The sequence below is a fragment of the Hemiscyllium ocellatum genome, chromosome 1, assembly GCF_020745735.1.
Source record: "Hemiscyllium ocellatum isolate sHemOce1 chromosome 1, sHemOce1.pat.X.cur, whole genome shotgun sequence".
Lineage (NCBI taxonomy): Eukaryota > Metazoa > Chordata > Chondrichthyes > Orectolobiformes > Hemiscylliidae > Hemiscyllium > Hemiscyllium ocellatum.
The window spans coordinates 21,532,063-21,547,940 of record NC_083401.1 but is presented as its reverse complement, the minus strand read 5'-3'; the positions used below and the strand labels follow the sequence as shown (position 1 = coordinate 21,547,940).

The 15,878-nt window shown below is 39.5% G+C and overlaps 1 protein-coding gene across 1 annotated transcript in view; it reads right to left on the bottom strand.

The window, feature by feature from the left end:
• atrn (attractin) overlaps positions 1-15,878 on the bottom strand; it is a 376,923-nt gene that overhangs the window by 213,180 nt on the left and 147,865 nt on the right. Inside the window, exons 16-17 of the mRNA XM_060840099.1 lie at positions 11,261-11,480; positions 150-335 (exon numbers count right to left, since the gene is read on the bottom strand). Of these exons, the coding sequence (XP_060696082.1) occupies positions 150-335; positions 11,261-11,480 (406 nt within the window). The remainder of the gene's footprint in view (positions 1-149; positions 336-11,260; positions 11,481-15,878) is intronic.

Below are 15,878 nucleotides of genomic sequence, written 5' to 3'. Positions count from 1 at the left end.
AAGTAAATTTCACGTCAGCATAAGTGAAGATTTAAAAATGCACTGGATGAACAACTAGCTTCAAGTTGCCCACAATTAAAAATAATCAAACCAGAGGTATGGAAAGTATCATAAAATAATGACAAGGCAGAGAGTTTCATTTTACCCACCTTGACAGCTGTTCTTGGTGTACCATTCCATACACTGGCCAAATGGAAAGGAAGGCACATATGCATTCGCATCCACACATTGCTTCATGTTACTGCACCACATACACTCAGAGTTGCCACCGGTGCATTCAGTACAGGTTGTTCTCAGCGCACAAGGTGTTCGACACTGCTTCGCACTGTGGTTTGCTATAATTGAAGAGATAACATCTTGACTTCAGTAGCATTTTAATCGCCGGTTTTATTTTCACCTTTACTCATCTTCCTCTAATTGACGGTCGGAAAAAACCTCAATTCCATTGTTTAAAATCTCTCAGCAGCAAAACTTTCTCAAAATTTCATCCTTTTCTTATCTACCCCAAAGCAGAGCCTATTACCTTTTGCATGGTATGATCTGCCTGTACTATACACAAAACAAAACTTGTTACTGTATCTAGGAATACTGACAATCAATCAAATGAAATCAAATTCACTAAATTGTGCAGCACCAAATTACAAGCTAGCAAATATGAGCAAATTTATGTCAAATCCAACATGATCATCTGATCACAAAGTAAGCACCAGAAAAGACCAATTAAAATAATCTATAAATATATTTTGAGGATATCAATTAGTTTTAAAACTCAAATTGCAACTACTTTAAGGTTGTAAGCTCACCTTCATGTCCATTTGGTAATTATAAATTAAGACTTATTTTCGAATTTAAAAACTGATCAAGGTCCTGTATTATTCTCAAACACTGACTGCATTAACATTTCAAGAGATTGTTAAGCCTTTGAGCTTTCAGGAGCCTGGCCATAATGGTGAGATTTCAAGATGTGAGTAATCCACTAGCATTTTCAGAATAAACACCCACTTCTTCCATCTAAAGCCCAAAAATAGATGCTCTACAATCACCTTCAACTGAAAAAGGATCTCAAGTAAACTTTGCATGTCTTGATAGTATCAGCTTAAATTTGCTTGTTTTAATGTGGGAAGAGTGAGAGAGGAGACAAGAAAATAAAAATTATTTTTTTCTCAGATGAAAATGATGAAAAAAGCTTTTAAAGTATCCCCCACAATGCAAGTAGCTCATTTTTAATCTGGGCTTCCATACTGAAAAGACATTCAGAGATCAGCTTGACCCTCAAAGCTATTATTTCCATTATCATGGTTGTTCTCAGGTTTTGACTTCATAATTTTTTTTCAGAAAAGGATGAAACATTTTATAGGTCCAGCGTTAAACAATACCTTTTGATTGATGTTGCTAATAACAGAACAATATACAGAAAGTGTCTCTCATGCTAAGCCTTTCAATTCTATTATCATTTCCACGTCATTAGAGTTCCTATAATACAATCTTGTACAAAACAAAAGGAAAAATCATCCTGACAGTGAAAAGAAAATTTATACTGCATACTGTTATTTTGTATGTGAAAGCTTAAAGCTTGCAGATATTCATTCATAGCACAAACAAGCCTGTCAAGAAGAAATCTGACCAGAATGTAATTTCTTGCTTCTCTGCCAAGTTCCTATGTTTCTCAAGAAAGTACGCACATTATCAAACTTTGAAAGATATTCCTATCACATTTTGCGCATAAACCCATCTGAGTACAACCCTGCAATTTCACTGTCTTTCAGCCATTAAAATAGCTTTCTGACATTTTCAGCAAGTACGTGCTGACGTAGATTGACATTTGGCAGCGACTGTTTCACAAAGAAATCACATTCCTAAAATGTCAGTTGATTAAAGTTTTCTTTTTTTCTTCCCCAAAAGAAAAGTCAGTTCAGATTGCAACTTTATACAAAACATATGCAGAATGTTCAAAACTAAACCTAGAGTTTGACCAATCTGTTAGACATTTTTGAGGCTGTTACTCACAAGCAGGTAAGACAGAATTGGTGGGCATGTTCGGAGCCTTTCACAAACGCGATCATACCATCCTCCAACAACGTGTCTCAATCATCACTCAGCCAGTTTGAACTGCATTTGCCTAATTCCATTCTTATGAATCTAACTGGAGCCAGACAATTGCCAATGATTTTTTTCCCCATCTAAGCTTGGCCAATGTGTACTTCCTATATACCTGCCAGCTCTGAACTATCATCCAAAATCATAACTATGTCCATGGCACCCAGCTCTAGCTCACAGTTACTTCACAATCCTTCCCCTGTCTTCAAGTAGTACAGAATAGAATATCCATTAATAGCATATCCTTTTATTATTATGTGTACTCCATTGTAGAGGTATAGTGTAAAGCTTTTACAATGTCAACCTCTTGTGGTGCCATCTTAAGTACAAGCATCTATGTGCAAATCTTGGAAACAAAAGAGGAATAAAACGTAGTTGCAATACTTTGTCAGGCTTCTCATCCAAAATCAAGAAACAGATGAGAAGAAATTTATTCCATTTAAATGTCAAGGAGACCAAAGCCATTGTCTTCTGCACCCACCACAAACTTGGCTCATACCCCTGCCTACCACCAGGGTTTGAACCAGAGAGTTTGCAACTGCAGTCTCAATAGATTGGATGAATCAAAGCAATACCAACAACATGCATGATAAGTTCATAGACCACTTTTGTAATGGTTTCATAAAGCAGCATGTTTCAGAAATCATAAAGCTATAAGATATAGAAGCAGAGTTTGGCCATTTGGCCCATCGAGTCTGCTATACCATTTGATCATAGCTGACATGTTTCTCAACTCTATTCTCCTGCCTTCTCCCCATAAACTTTGATCCTCTTTTGAACCATGAAACTAGCTCTGTCTTAAATACACGCAGTGCATTTTACCTTCCTGGTTTCCTTCTTCACTAAACTCCTGTATCCCCTATATACCTCCAGGGCTTCCTTTGATCCTAGCTGCCTGTACCTGAGTCATACCTCCTTTTTTCTGGTCAAAGCTTCAATATCTCGTCATCCAGGGTTACCAATTAGAAATGCTCTGGATCAATGAGTCTTTGGCAGCATGGATGACATGTTGGTTAAAAGGGTAGAAATAGACAGGCATTTCTCAGATTAGCAAGAAGTTGAAAGTGGTGCTGCACTTGGCCTCCACAGCCTTCTGCGGAATGAGTTCGAAAGATTCACTATCTTCTGGCTGAACAAATTCCTCTTCTCAGTTCTAAAGAGTTGTGCCTTCATTCAGACTGTGCCTTTGGGTCTTAGCCTTTCCTGTTAGTCACCACATTCCCTCTATCCAGGCCACTCAGTATTGTGTAAGTTTCTATGAGATACCCCCATTATTCTAAACATTTGAGTACAGACTCAAAGTCCTCAACTGCTCTTCATATGACAAACCCATCATAGAATGTACAGTACTTGGGGGGAATTTGACCTATTGTGTCTGTACAGGTTTCAGAAAGAGCTACTCAGGTCGTCCCATTCTCCAGTCCTATCACCATAGCTATCTAAAATAATTTAAACATACATAATATACATTGAAACCGAAGTGCTGCCTTCACCATTATTCCAGGCAGCACATTCCAAATCCGAACAACTTTTTAAGTAAAGAAGCTTTTCATCTCCCTCAGAGATCTCTTGCTGACAATCTTGAAATTGTGACCTGCTCTACCCTGCCAAAATTGTTTGGAAGTTTGAACACCTCTATGAGGTCACCTGTTAATCCTCTCTGCTCCAAGGAGAATAAGCTCAATTTGTCTTATCTTTCCTTGTATCAAAAATCACCCATTGCAGCTATCATCCCAGCAAAGTGACTTTGCACTCTCAGGTCTTTAACATCCTTCCCTAAGTAAGAATCCCAGAACTAAATGCAATACTCCAAATGCAGTCTGACCAATAATTTAAACAAGGGTAGCATCACTTCCTTGCTTTTACATCCTATGTTTCTATTGTTATGAAGATGTTAAGAGTGTTAAAAGCAGCAAAACTACCCAACAAAGCACCAAGTATTCTCAATAAGGCAACAATGTAACACTTGCACGAACAACTCGTTGCCTGGAGACAAAAACAAATTCGAATTCGGCCAATCAGTTTAAATTACACCCCGAAAAATATCAAACGCCAATGCAGTTTGAATTAAGTACATTGACACTCTTAAAAGCCAATGACATAATCCAATGTTTTGGGGGTATAAGACCGGGGAAAACTGAACAGTTCAGAGGAAAACTGCCAAGCCCCAGAATGTAAACAAAATGCTTGAAAAATAGCTCTCTTAAAAAGGTACCTTTTCGATCAGTAACCTGTGATGCAGAAATTCCTAAGAAGAAAAGACGACACAGGAAGATCCAAAAAGAAGAATGAAAGTTGCCTGGTTCTGAGATAAGAAGTCTTGTCTTGTAAATCCTAACCGGGAGTTTTATTGGACTAGTTTGTAGAAGGGAAGGTAACAGATAGGTTTGAGTAAGGAATGATAAACAGGTGTTAGTTAATCATTCTCCATTATACATCAAGAAATAAAGTTGTTAATATTTACTTTAAATAGTTCTTGGCTAATTGAATTTTTACAGATTATTGCACGGGATAAATCTGTGCTGTGTTGTTGGTTTTAAATTAAGGAGGAGGGTTTACCCAGTGTCATAACACTATAAACCCAAGGATCCTATAAGCCTTCTTCACATGGTTTTGTGTGTGAGATCATGCCTCACAAATTTGTTAGAGTTCTTTAATGAACTGACCAGGAAGGTTGACGAGGGCAGGGCAGTGGACGTCATCCATATGGATTTCAATAAGCCTTATAATAAGGTTCAACATGGTATATTGCTCTGAAGGTTAGATCGCATGAAATCTAGTGCACTCTGGAAAATTGGATACAAAATTGGCTTGATGACAGGAAGCAAAGGGTAATAGTGGAAGGATGCTTGTCAGACTCGAGGCCTGTGACTAGTAGAGTGCCTCAGTAGTCGGTGTTGGGCCCATTGCTGTTTGTTATATGTCAATGATTTGGATGAGAATGTACAAGGCATGATTAGTAAGTTTGCAGATGCCATTAAAATAGGCGCTAATGTGGACAGTGACAAAGGTTATTAGAAATTACAGCAAAACCTTGATCAGTCAGCGAAGTGGGCCAAGAAATGGCAAATGTAATTTAATGTAGATACGTGTGCGGTCGTGCATTCTGGAAAGTCAAATCAAGTTAGGAGTTTCATAGTGAATGGTAGCCTTAAGGAGTGTAGTGGAACAGAGTTGGAGTTCAGATGCACAGATCTCTGAAAGTGGAGTCAGAGGTAGACAGGACATTGAAGGTGGCTTTCGGCACACTGGCCTTCATAAGTCAGGGCACTGAGTATACAAGCTGGGAAGTTTTACAGGACAGTAGTGAGGCTGTAGTTGGGAGTACTATGTTCAGTCCTGGTTGCCTTACGATGGGAAGGATATTATTAAAATGAAAAGAAGGAAGAAGTAGTTTACAAGGATGTTGCCAGGACTCAAGGGACTGAGTTATAGGGAATGGTTGGACAAGCTAGGACTTTTTTTCTTTAGAATGTAGGAGACTGAGGGGTGGTAGTATGGAAACGTACAAGGTCATGAGAGGCATGGATAAGGGGAATGCACTCAGTCGTTTTCCCAAGGTTGAAAAATCAAGGACGAGAGGACATTAGTTTAAACCAAGAGTAGAAAGAATAAATGGGAACCTGAGGGCAAGTTTGTGAAATAGAGGGTGGTACAAATATGTAATGAGCTGCCAACGGAGGTGGTTTAGGTGGATCCATTAACAACATTTAAAAGGCATTTGGACAAACGCATGGATAGGAAATGTTGAGAAGGCCAAATGCAGGGAAATAAAGTTAGTATGGATGGACATTTTGGTTGGCATGGAACAGTTTAGGTTGAAGGGCCTGTCTCCGGCTGTAGGACTCTATGACCCAACCAGCCATTTGGCACTATACCAAATGCATTTCCAAAGTCCAAATACATAACGTTAACAAATTTGATTGAGTTCTTTGATGAGGTGATGCAGCCCTCATACACTGCGTCATCTCATCAAAGAACTCAATCAAATTTGTCAGACATGACCTGCCCTTGACAACACCATCATGTTCTAAGTTTGCTCACTGAGCTGGTAGGTATGTTCTCAGACATTTCGTCACCATGTTAGGTAATGTTATCAGTGAGCCTCCAATGAAGCACTAGCGTTCTGTCGCACTTGCTATTTTTGCGACTTGGTCTGTTGTGGTGGGTGATATCACTTACAGTTCTTTTTCTGAGAGGTTGGTAAATGAAGTCTAAATCAATGTGTTTGTTAATGGAGTTATGGTTTGAATGTTAGGCCTCTAGGAATTCCCATGCATGAGGCACGGGAGGAGTGAACGTAATTAGGGACCAAAATGTGGTTGTGGTTCTGCTCGCCGAGCTGGAAGTTTTTGCTGCAAACGTTTCGTTCCCTGGCTAGGGAATATCATCAGTGCTGTTGGAGCCTCGTGTGAAGCGCTGCTTTGATGTTTCTTCCGATATTTATATTGGTTTGTTCTTGCCGCTTCCGGGTGTCAGTTTCAGCTGCAGTGATTTGTATGTGGGGTCCAGGTCGATGTGTCTGTTGATGGATGTTCTTGCCGTTTCCGGGTGTCCGTTTCAGCTGTAGTGGTTTGTATATGGTGTCCAGGTCAATGTGTCTGTTGATGGAGTTTGGGGATGAATGCCATGCTTCTAGGAATTCTCTGGCTGTTCTCTGTCTGGCTTGTCCTATGATAGTGCCTCTGCATCTATACAAGGTATTCGCCAAAAACGGATACCCACGCAACTTTATCACCAGATGCCTAAGAGATAGACCGAGGAACAAGGACATGCCACAACCAAAAGGACTAGCCACTCTACCATACGTCAGGAGCGTCTCAGAACTGACAGCCAGACTATTGCGACCCTTAGGACTCATAACAGCACACAAGCCAACATCCACGCTCAGACAACAACTCACTAGAACAAACAATACCCAGCATGAGCCAAACTAACGTAGTTTACAAAATACCATGCAAGGACTGCACAAAACACTATATAGGGCAAACAGGAAGACAGCTAACAATCCGCATCCATGAACATCAGCTAGCCACAAAACGACACAACCAGCTATCTCTAGTAGCCATACACTCAGACAACCAGCAACATGAATTTGACTGGGAAAACACCACTATCATAGGACAAGCCAGACAGAGAACAGCCAGAGAATTCCTAGAAGCATGGCATTCATCCCCAAACTCCATCAACAGACACATTGACCTGGACACCATATACAAACCACTACAGCTGAAACTGACACCCGGAAGCGGCAAGAACAAACCAATATAAATACCGGAAGAAACATCAAAGCAGCACTTCACACGAAGCTCCAACAGCACTGATGATGTTCCCTAGTCAGGGAACGAAACGTTTGCAGCAAAAACTTCCAGCTCGGCGAGCAGAACCACAACAACGGATACCCGAGCTACAAATCTTCAATCAGATTTTAACCAAAATGTGGATTTACTTACTGTGATTGATATTTATTTCCATACTATTTATGTTTGAGTTTTGATTTTGAACAAGTAGCATGAGCATTTTGTCAGTAGGTATAAAAGTGTTTAATTAATAGAAGCAGAGAAGATTGGAGTAGGAGGCGGCCCCCTGGCTCTTCGAGCCTGGTCTGCCATTCATCACAATCAGGCTGATTGTCCAACTCAACTGCGTAATCCTGCTTTCTCCCCGTAACCTTTGGGCTCAACCACCCCAAGTGCACTATCTATTTGCCTCTTGAATACATAATGTTTTGGCATCAACTACTTCTGGTGATAATGATTTCCACAGATTCACCACTCTTTGAATGAAGAAATGTCTCATCTCTATCCTAAATTGTCTATCCCAAACGTTCACCCGACTTATCCAGATCATGAAGAAGGTTTTCTGCATCTTTGTCACAGTTAACCCTCTTACCCAATTTGATATGATCTGCAAGCTTCGAGATGTTACATTTTGCTCCCTCATCCAAATCGTTAATATATATTGCGAATAGCTGGGGTCCCCCCACTAGTTACTGTCCGCCAATTTGAAAAAGACACATTAATTTCTATTCTTTGTTTCCATTACAATACAATCCAACGACCAACACCACCCTCCCCAAAAGCGTCCTTACCAAGCTCTTAATCTTCACAAACCTACAAAAACTCTTCGTGTCAATCTTTATGTTCCTGCAAGCTTACTTTCGTACGTATTTTCCCCTTCTTAATCAATCCCTTGGTCCTACTTTCCTGAATTCTAAACTGCTCCCAATCCAACCTGCATGCTTCTTCTTTGGATCGGATACTATCTTTAATTTCCTTTGTTGGCCATGGATTGACCCTATTACACATTTTGCTTTTGTGCCCGACAGGAATACACATTCGTTGCAGTTCCCCCATAAGTTCCTAAAGTATTTTGTAATTTCTAAGTACTTCTATAGCTACGCTGGTTTTATTTTCTTAAAAATACACAAACCTGAGATAGAAATCCTGGAGGCTAATGGAAATTTTTTTTCCAGAGAACAAAATAAACAGTATAGTGCATTAGGCTTTCACATAGAAGATGCTGGAATCTTTGGGGGAAGCTTAAGGGAACATAAGAACAAGAGTAGGCCACTTGTCAATTCAGTCTGCTCCACCATTTAAGATGATTATGGTTGGCTGAACACACAAGTGTCTTAGAACATAGAACAATACAACGCAGAGCAGGCCCTTCGGCCCTCAATGTTGCGTCGACCTGAGAACTAATCTAAGCCCATCCCCCTACACTAGCCCATCACCATCTATGTGCTTATCTCCAAGGATTGTTCAAATCTCCCTAATGTGGCTGAGTTAACTATAATCCCTATAATCCTTTACACCATTGACAGTCAAAAGAACGACCAACATTAGCTTTAAATATACTCAAAGACTGAGGTTCCATAGTCTTCTGGTGTAGAATATTCTAAAGATTCACAATCCGCCTCAAATGAAAAGATTTCTGTACTCATCTTTAAAACATTAACAGCTAGAATATAACGCGGTGAAATGTGATTCACATTCATAGGAAGAGGAGAAAAAATAATGTTTAAGTTTAAAATGGTGAGAAATTGTTGATTATTATTGTCTGGGGTCATGATTTGGAGATGCCGGAGTTGGACTGGGGTGGACAAAGTTAAAAATCACACAACACCAGGTTATAGTCCAACAGGTTTAATTGGAAGCACTAGCTTTCAGACTGCTGCTCCGTCATCAGGTGGTTGTGGAGTACACAATTGTAAGGCACAGAACTGACAGCAAACGTTTATAGTGCAATGTAACTGAAATTATAAATTGAAAAATATCTTGATTGTTTGTTAAGTCTCTCATCTGTTAGAATGACCATGTTAGTTTCACTTCTTTCATATGGAACTCACAAAACTTTTTTTTTTAAAAGTCATATTCTCAGGTTGACTTTAACAATTGGTGTCAGCCCTGATATGTTGACGGTGTTAAGCCCCCTGTGTGCTGTTGTCTGAGCCATATTGTTTAGATTGATTCTAATCTAAAAAATGATTTAACAGAATCTTACATGGTTTCATGCAGTTTTTGAGCAAAGTACAATGTAACTCTGCAAGTAAAAATTCACCCCACAAATGTATATGTGGGTGTGTGTGTGTGTGTGTGGTGCAATGGGAGTCATCTGTAGTGTGACATGAATCCAAGGTCCCATTTGAGGCCCTCCCTATGGTACCGAACATAGCTATCAGTTTCTGCTCGGTCACTTTTCGTTGCTGACTGTCCCGAAGTCCGCCTTGGAGGGTGGTCACCTTGTTCAGATAATCAAGGTCCCTCTGTACCATTAATTCTGAGGAAGAGTCACTGGAACCAAAACGTTAACTTTGAGTTCTCTCCATAGATGCTGTCAGACCTGAGCTTTTCCAGCAGTTTCTGTTTTGGTGTCCCAAGAAATGTTTTATCTTGCAAATCAAAATCTAGTACCCAAACCCATAAAACAGACCTCCTAATATTATTCCTTCCCAAACGACACTGCCTATGTACCTACCTCAGTTGCACTGCTGTGAACAAGAAGGTAGTTCACCAACATCTTCAAGGTCTACTGAGAGCAGCAATATATGCTGACATTGACAATGAAATTCACATCCAACAGCAAAAAAAATTAATTCAAATTCCTAGCAAATTTACTTTTAAATAAAATGTTTCTACATGAAATACCTTGTCATTTAATATGCTGGTACTGTTACAAAATCCTAATCAGTACACGTGGAGGTGATGAATGAATCCAGATATCAGGACTGAATTTTTAAGCAATGAAGCTGAACAACTTGGCAAAGTTAAAACCCATCTACAGTTTGAAATGCACTACATTCACAGTGTTACTCAGTTTTAATCTGACTTATCTCCAGATTGGACTAAGGGATAATTTGTCAGCTGGTATCCAAATGTTGTGAACTTGACCAAAGAAATTTCATTTGGATCGGCAAATAACGTGATTGACTTCTCAAAGTGTACAGTTGGAATTTTGTTTTAAATCTGGCTGAACTAATTGATTTCAAATGCAATTGATCCAAGTAACGGACTTATTTAAAAAAGACACTTTGTGCTTTGCCCAATCTGCAAAGGGAAACCTAATAAAACGTAAGGTTATGTAATCTATACCATGTTAAATGAAAAACAAACCTTTCCTCAACCCTACTGCAGAATTCAACAACTTAAATCAATCCAAAGCTTTTAAAAACTGACCTGGAAATTCATTCCTAGTGTTGGTCACTATGAAAGTGACAGCGATATTTGTTTCAGACTTACTGTGTCACTTCCATTCATCGTCTTCTGAAAATTTCCAGAAATGACTCTTGCCTCTTTCAAACACCCAAATACCCCAATTTTCTGGGATATTCTTCAAAATTTAATGCTTTACTTGACATCAGCCTTTTGATACTTCAGACAGCAGACATCTGTTCAAGGACGATCTCTTGAGTCTCAGTAATAAAACTGACATAGTACTGAGTGCAATAGCATGAGAGCTAAAACATGATTTCGATTCAATTATTTTCTCGATTAATTGGGTCTGCCATCTCAGCACAGAACCAGCTATGTGTCATGTTGTCTGCATCCATCCCATTTGGCAGATCAAGGTTTTTATTTAAGATGTAATGTAATGCCTTGCAATATCTTAGGAAATTGAGAAAACAAGTTTGACATGCCACGTGCCCTGCAAAAACACTCACCTGGTCTTTCACACACACTGCCATTTACTGGGTTGATGCAGGTTGCTGCTCTCAAACTCGCAAAATAAGGTTCTGCCAAATAACCACAGAATCCTGCATCACTTGGCTCTTCCATCATCCATTGCAATGACGTGTTTGTGAAAGGTGACATGTCTTCCCAGCACCAATATGAAACATTAATTTTCCGTAATCCAACCCATGGGGTTATGATAGTTTTGTACTGAAAATTTAACAAATATGTCAGTGTTAAAATAATAGTATTTGCTAAACAGGAACAGAAAGACAGCATTTATTTCAGAATTTGAAATCTTATAGTGTCCATCTGGCTTGGCTTTTGTTAAGCTGCAAATTCCACAATTTTATTGATTTGCTTGTGAACAGATCATTTCGTGTAATGTTACACAAAAAACAAAGCATAGAATATTTAGCCCATCCACCTCAAAACAAGTAGGGCACTGTTATATCACAACTAATCTACATCTTATGATAATTTATTTACTTTTTTTTAAAAAAGTATCCCTTAACATACTTTCCAAAGACTACAACAGTACCTATACTGCAAAGCATAGTAGTACATCCGCTATAAAATGCTTATGCAGACACCAAGGTCATGAATGGCTCTCAAAGTTGCTTATTTCACTCTGCAAAGACCCAACTTGAATTTTAATCATTTTGTCTTTCTTCTGCATGATCACAAGTATTATGGCACAAAGGATGTCATTTGGTCCATCGTGCCCGTTATCCTATAACAAAATCAGTCCTCTGTACTTGAAAGAGTAATTTTATAATTGTAAATACCTAACTAGGCTCCCCTCAGAATTTTAGACAGAGGATAAAGAAACTAGATTTACATAATTGTACTCATAATTTAACCACTGGCACTGTGTATCATTCTTACAAACTTGCACAACACCCCTTCCAAGGCCAAAATATCTTTCTCTGGTTCTAATGCCCATTAGTTCACCAAAGATCTAACTGTAGATCCAAAATAGCAATGCTGCTAACTCACTATTGCATTCCAACTCCCTCAATAGAGGCATAGAGATAAACAGCATTGAAACAGACCCTTTCATGCAACTCGTCTTCACCGATCATGATTTCACAAACTGAACTGGTCCCATTTGCCGGAATTTGGCCTATTCCCCTCTAAAGCATTCCTATCCACACACGTCTAAATGTCTTTTAAATGCTCTAGTTGAACCTGCCTCCACCACTTCCTCTGGCAGTTCATTCCATAAATACACCCACAGTGTGACAAAGTTGTCCCTTAGGTCTCTTAGATATCTTTTCCCTCTCACCTTAAACCTATGCCCTCTAGTTTTGGACTCTCCCACTTGAGGGAAAGACCTTGGTTGTTTATCTTATTTATGCCTTTGATGATTTTATAAACCTCTTTAAAGTCACCCCTCGGCCTCCTACGCTCCAGGGAGGGAGTCCCAGCCTATCCAACTTCTCCTTATAACTCAAAACTTCCAATTCTTGATAACATCTTTATTTTTACCCTCATTCCAGTTTAAACACACCCTTCCTACGCCAGAATTGTATTCAGTACTCCCTACTGTGATACCAGCAATGTTTTGTACAGCTACAATATGACATTTCAACTCTTGTTCTCCACTACACTACCTTCAATTATTCTTGCCACTTCCCCAAATAATTCAATCAAATGTTTAAGGGTTTACGTACCCTTAACAAAGACATGCTGACTATCCATGGCAACGCCATAACTTTCCAAGTGACAGTTTACCTAATTGCTCAGGAAATAAAGGTCAATATTTCATCAGGATTTGCTTGCTTTTGCAACAGTGCACTAAAGCCCTTAGTTTCTCTACTGTTCCTAATTGCTCATATTTTTTACTCAACCTGCTCAGATATGTTATATCATGTCAAGGAGAGATGGGACTTTGTTTCTGGAACCACTATTTCTTGCCTGCAGTTATGAGACTTATGAACAAACCCCTCATGTTGAATTGATATTCCTCCGCACGTTCCCCCTCACTATAAAATATATTCTGCATTCTATTACCCTGATGTACTTATGTGAAGTATTATTTGTCTGATTAGCATATGAAACAATACTTTTCACTGTATCTCAGTACATATGACAATGATAAATAAAATAGAAAAACTCTGTCCCTGTCACTCTGCAATTTCATTTCTCTTCAGAAAATTCTAATTTCCTTTCGAAAGCCACTAATTAATCTGCCTGGACTGTTTGCAGACAATGTGCCACTACTCATAAGTTAATAAGATATAGGAAAAGAATTAGCCATTTTGCCCATTGAGACTGCTCCTCCATTTGATCATGCTGATATACCCCGATTTACCTGCCTTCTCCCCAAAACCAATCAATTCATTACCAATTAAAAATCTGTCTAACTCCTCCTCAAAATTACTCATTTTGCCAGCATCCACCGCACTTTCGGGTAGCAAATTCCACAGATTCAAAACTCTTTGGGAGAAGTAGTTTCACCTCAACTCTGTTTTAAATTTGCTACCCCTTATCCTAAGACGATAACCTCTCGTCCGAGAATGCCCCACAAGTGGAAGCATCCGTTCCACATGTGTGTTATGTACAACTTTTATCATTTGGATACCTCCCCACATCCTTCTAAATTCCAGTGAATATAGGCCTAAACTGTTCAATCTCTCTTCATATGACAAACCCCTCATCTCTGGGATCAATCCAATGAACTTCCTCTGAACTGCTTCTAATGTCATTACATCTTTCAACAAATAAGGGGACCAAAACCGTGCACAATATTCCAAGTGCCGTCTCACTGAAGTCTTTTGTAGTTGCAGCGATACTGCCTTACCTTCATATTCTATTCCTTTAGCTATAAAAGCCAACATTCCACTCGCTTTCATTATCTGCTGTACCTGCATGCTGGCTTTCTGTGACTCATCAACGAGAACACCCAGATCCATCTATACCAGAGCACCCTGGAGTCTCTCTCCACTTAAATAATAGGGTCGCCTTCCAATTCTTCCCACCAAAGCACATGAACTCCTGCTTATCCATGTTAAACTCCATCTGTCGCATACTGGCCCATTCTTTTAACCTATTTTAACATATGATGAATGAATCCGGCTAGGTTATAGATTTGGAGGTAGGTGAGCACTTTGGCAATAGTGACCATAATTCAATTATGTTTACAATAGCAATGGGCAGGGACAGGTATATACCACAGGGAAAGAGGTATAATCGGGGGAATGGCAATTATGATGCGATTAGGCAAGATTTAAGATGCATAGGATGGAGAAGGAAACTGCAGGGGATGTACACACTTGAAATCTGGAGCTCATTCAAGGAACAGATACTGCAGGTCCTTGATAAGAATATAACTATCAGGAAGGGAGGTAATTGTCGAGAGGGAGCCATAGTTTACTAAAGAATTTGAAGCTCTTGTCAAGAGAAAGAAGGAGGCTTATGTGAGGATGAGGCATGAAGGCTCAGAGAGGGCTAAGAAGAGCCAGGAGAGGACATGAGAAGTTGTTGGCGGATAAGATCAAAGAAAACCCTAAGCCCTTTTACAGGTATATCAGGAATAAAAGAATGACGAGAGTATGATTAGGGCCAAACATAGTCGTGGAAAGTTATGTGTGGAAATTGAGGACAAAGCACTTAATGAATACTTTTCATCAGTATTACATTGGAACAGGGCAATGTTAGTGAGAAAACAGAGATACAGGCTACAAGATCAGATGGGATTGAGGTTGACAAAGAGGAGGTTCTAGCAATTTTCAAAGATCTGAAAATAGATAAGACCCCTGGGTCAGATGGGATTTTTCCTCGAATTCTCTGGGAAGCCAGGGAGGAAGCTGCAGAGCCTTTGGCTTTGATCTTTATGTCATCTTTGTCAATAGTAGTGGTGCCAGAAAACTGGAGGATAGCAAATGCTGTTCCCTTGTTTAAAAAAGGGGAGTCGGGGCTGCCTGGTAATTATAGGCCAGTGAGCTTTACTTCGGTTGTGGGTAAGGTATTGGAAAAGCTTATAATCATCTGGAAAGGAAACATTTGATTAGGGTTAGTTCACACAATTTTGTGAAGGATAGATCGTGCCTCACTAACCTTATTTAGTTCTTAGAGAAGGTGACAAAACAGGGTGGATGAAGGTAAAGCAGTTGATGTGGCATATATGGATTTCAGTTAGGCATTTGATAAAGTACCACATGGTAGGCTATTGTACAAAATAAGGAGTTTCAGGATTGAAGGTGATTTAGCAGTTTGGATCAGAAATTGGCTAGCTGAAAGAAGACAGAGGGTGGTGATTAATAGGAAATACTCTTCCTGGAGCTCAGTTACCAGTGGAGATCCTTGCCACAAGGATCTGTTTTGGGGCCACTGTTGTTTGTCATTTTTATAAATGATCTAGAGGTGGGCATAGAAGGATGGGCTAGTGAATTTGCAGATGACACTGAGGTAGGCAGAGTTGTGGATCGTGCCAAAAGATGTTGTGGGATACAGAGGGACATAGATAAGATGCATAGCTGGGCTGACAAGTGGCAAATGGAGTTTAATGTAGAAGAGTGTGAGGTGGTTCACTTTGGAAGAAAACAACAGGAATGCAGAGTACTGGGCTAATGGTAAAATTCTTGGCAGTGTAGATAAACAGAG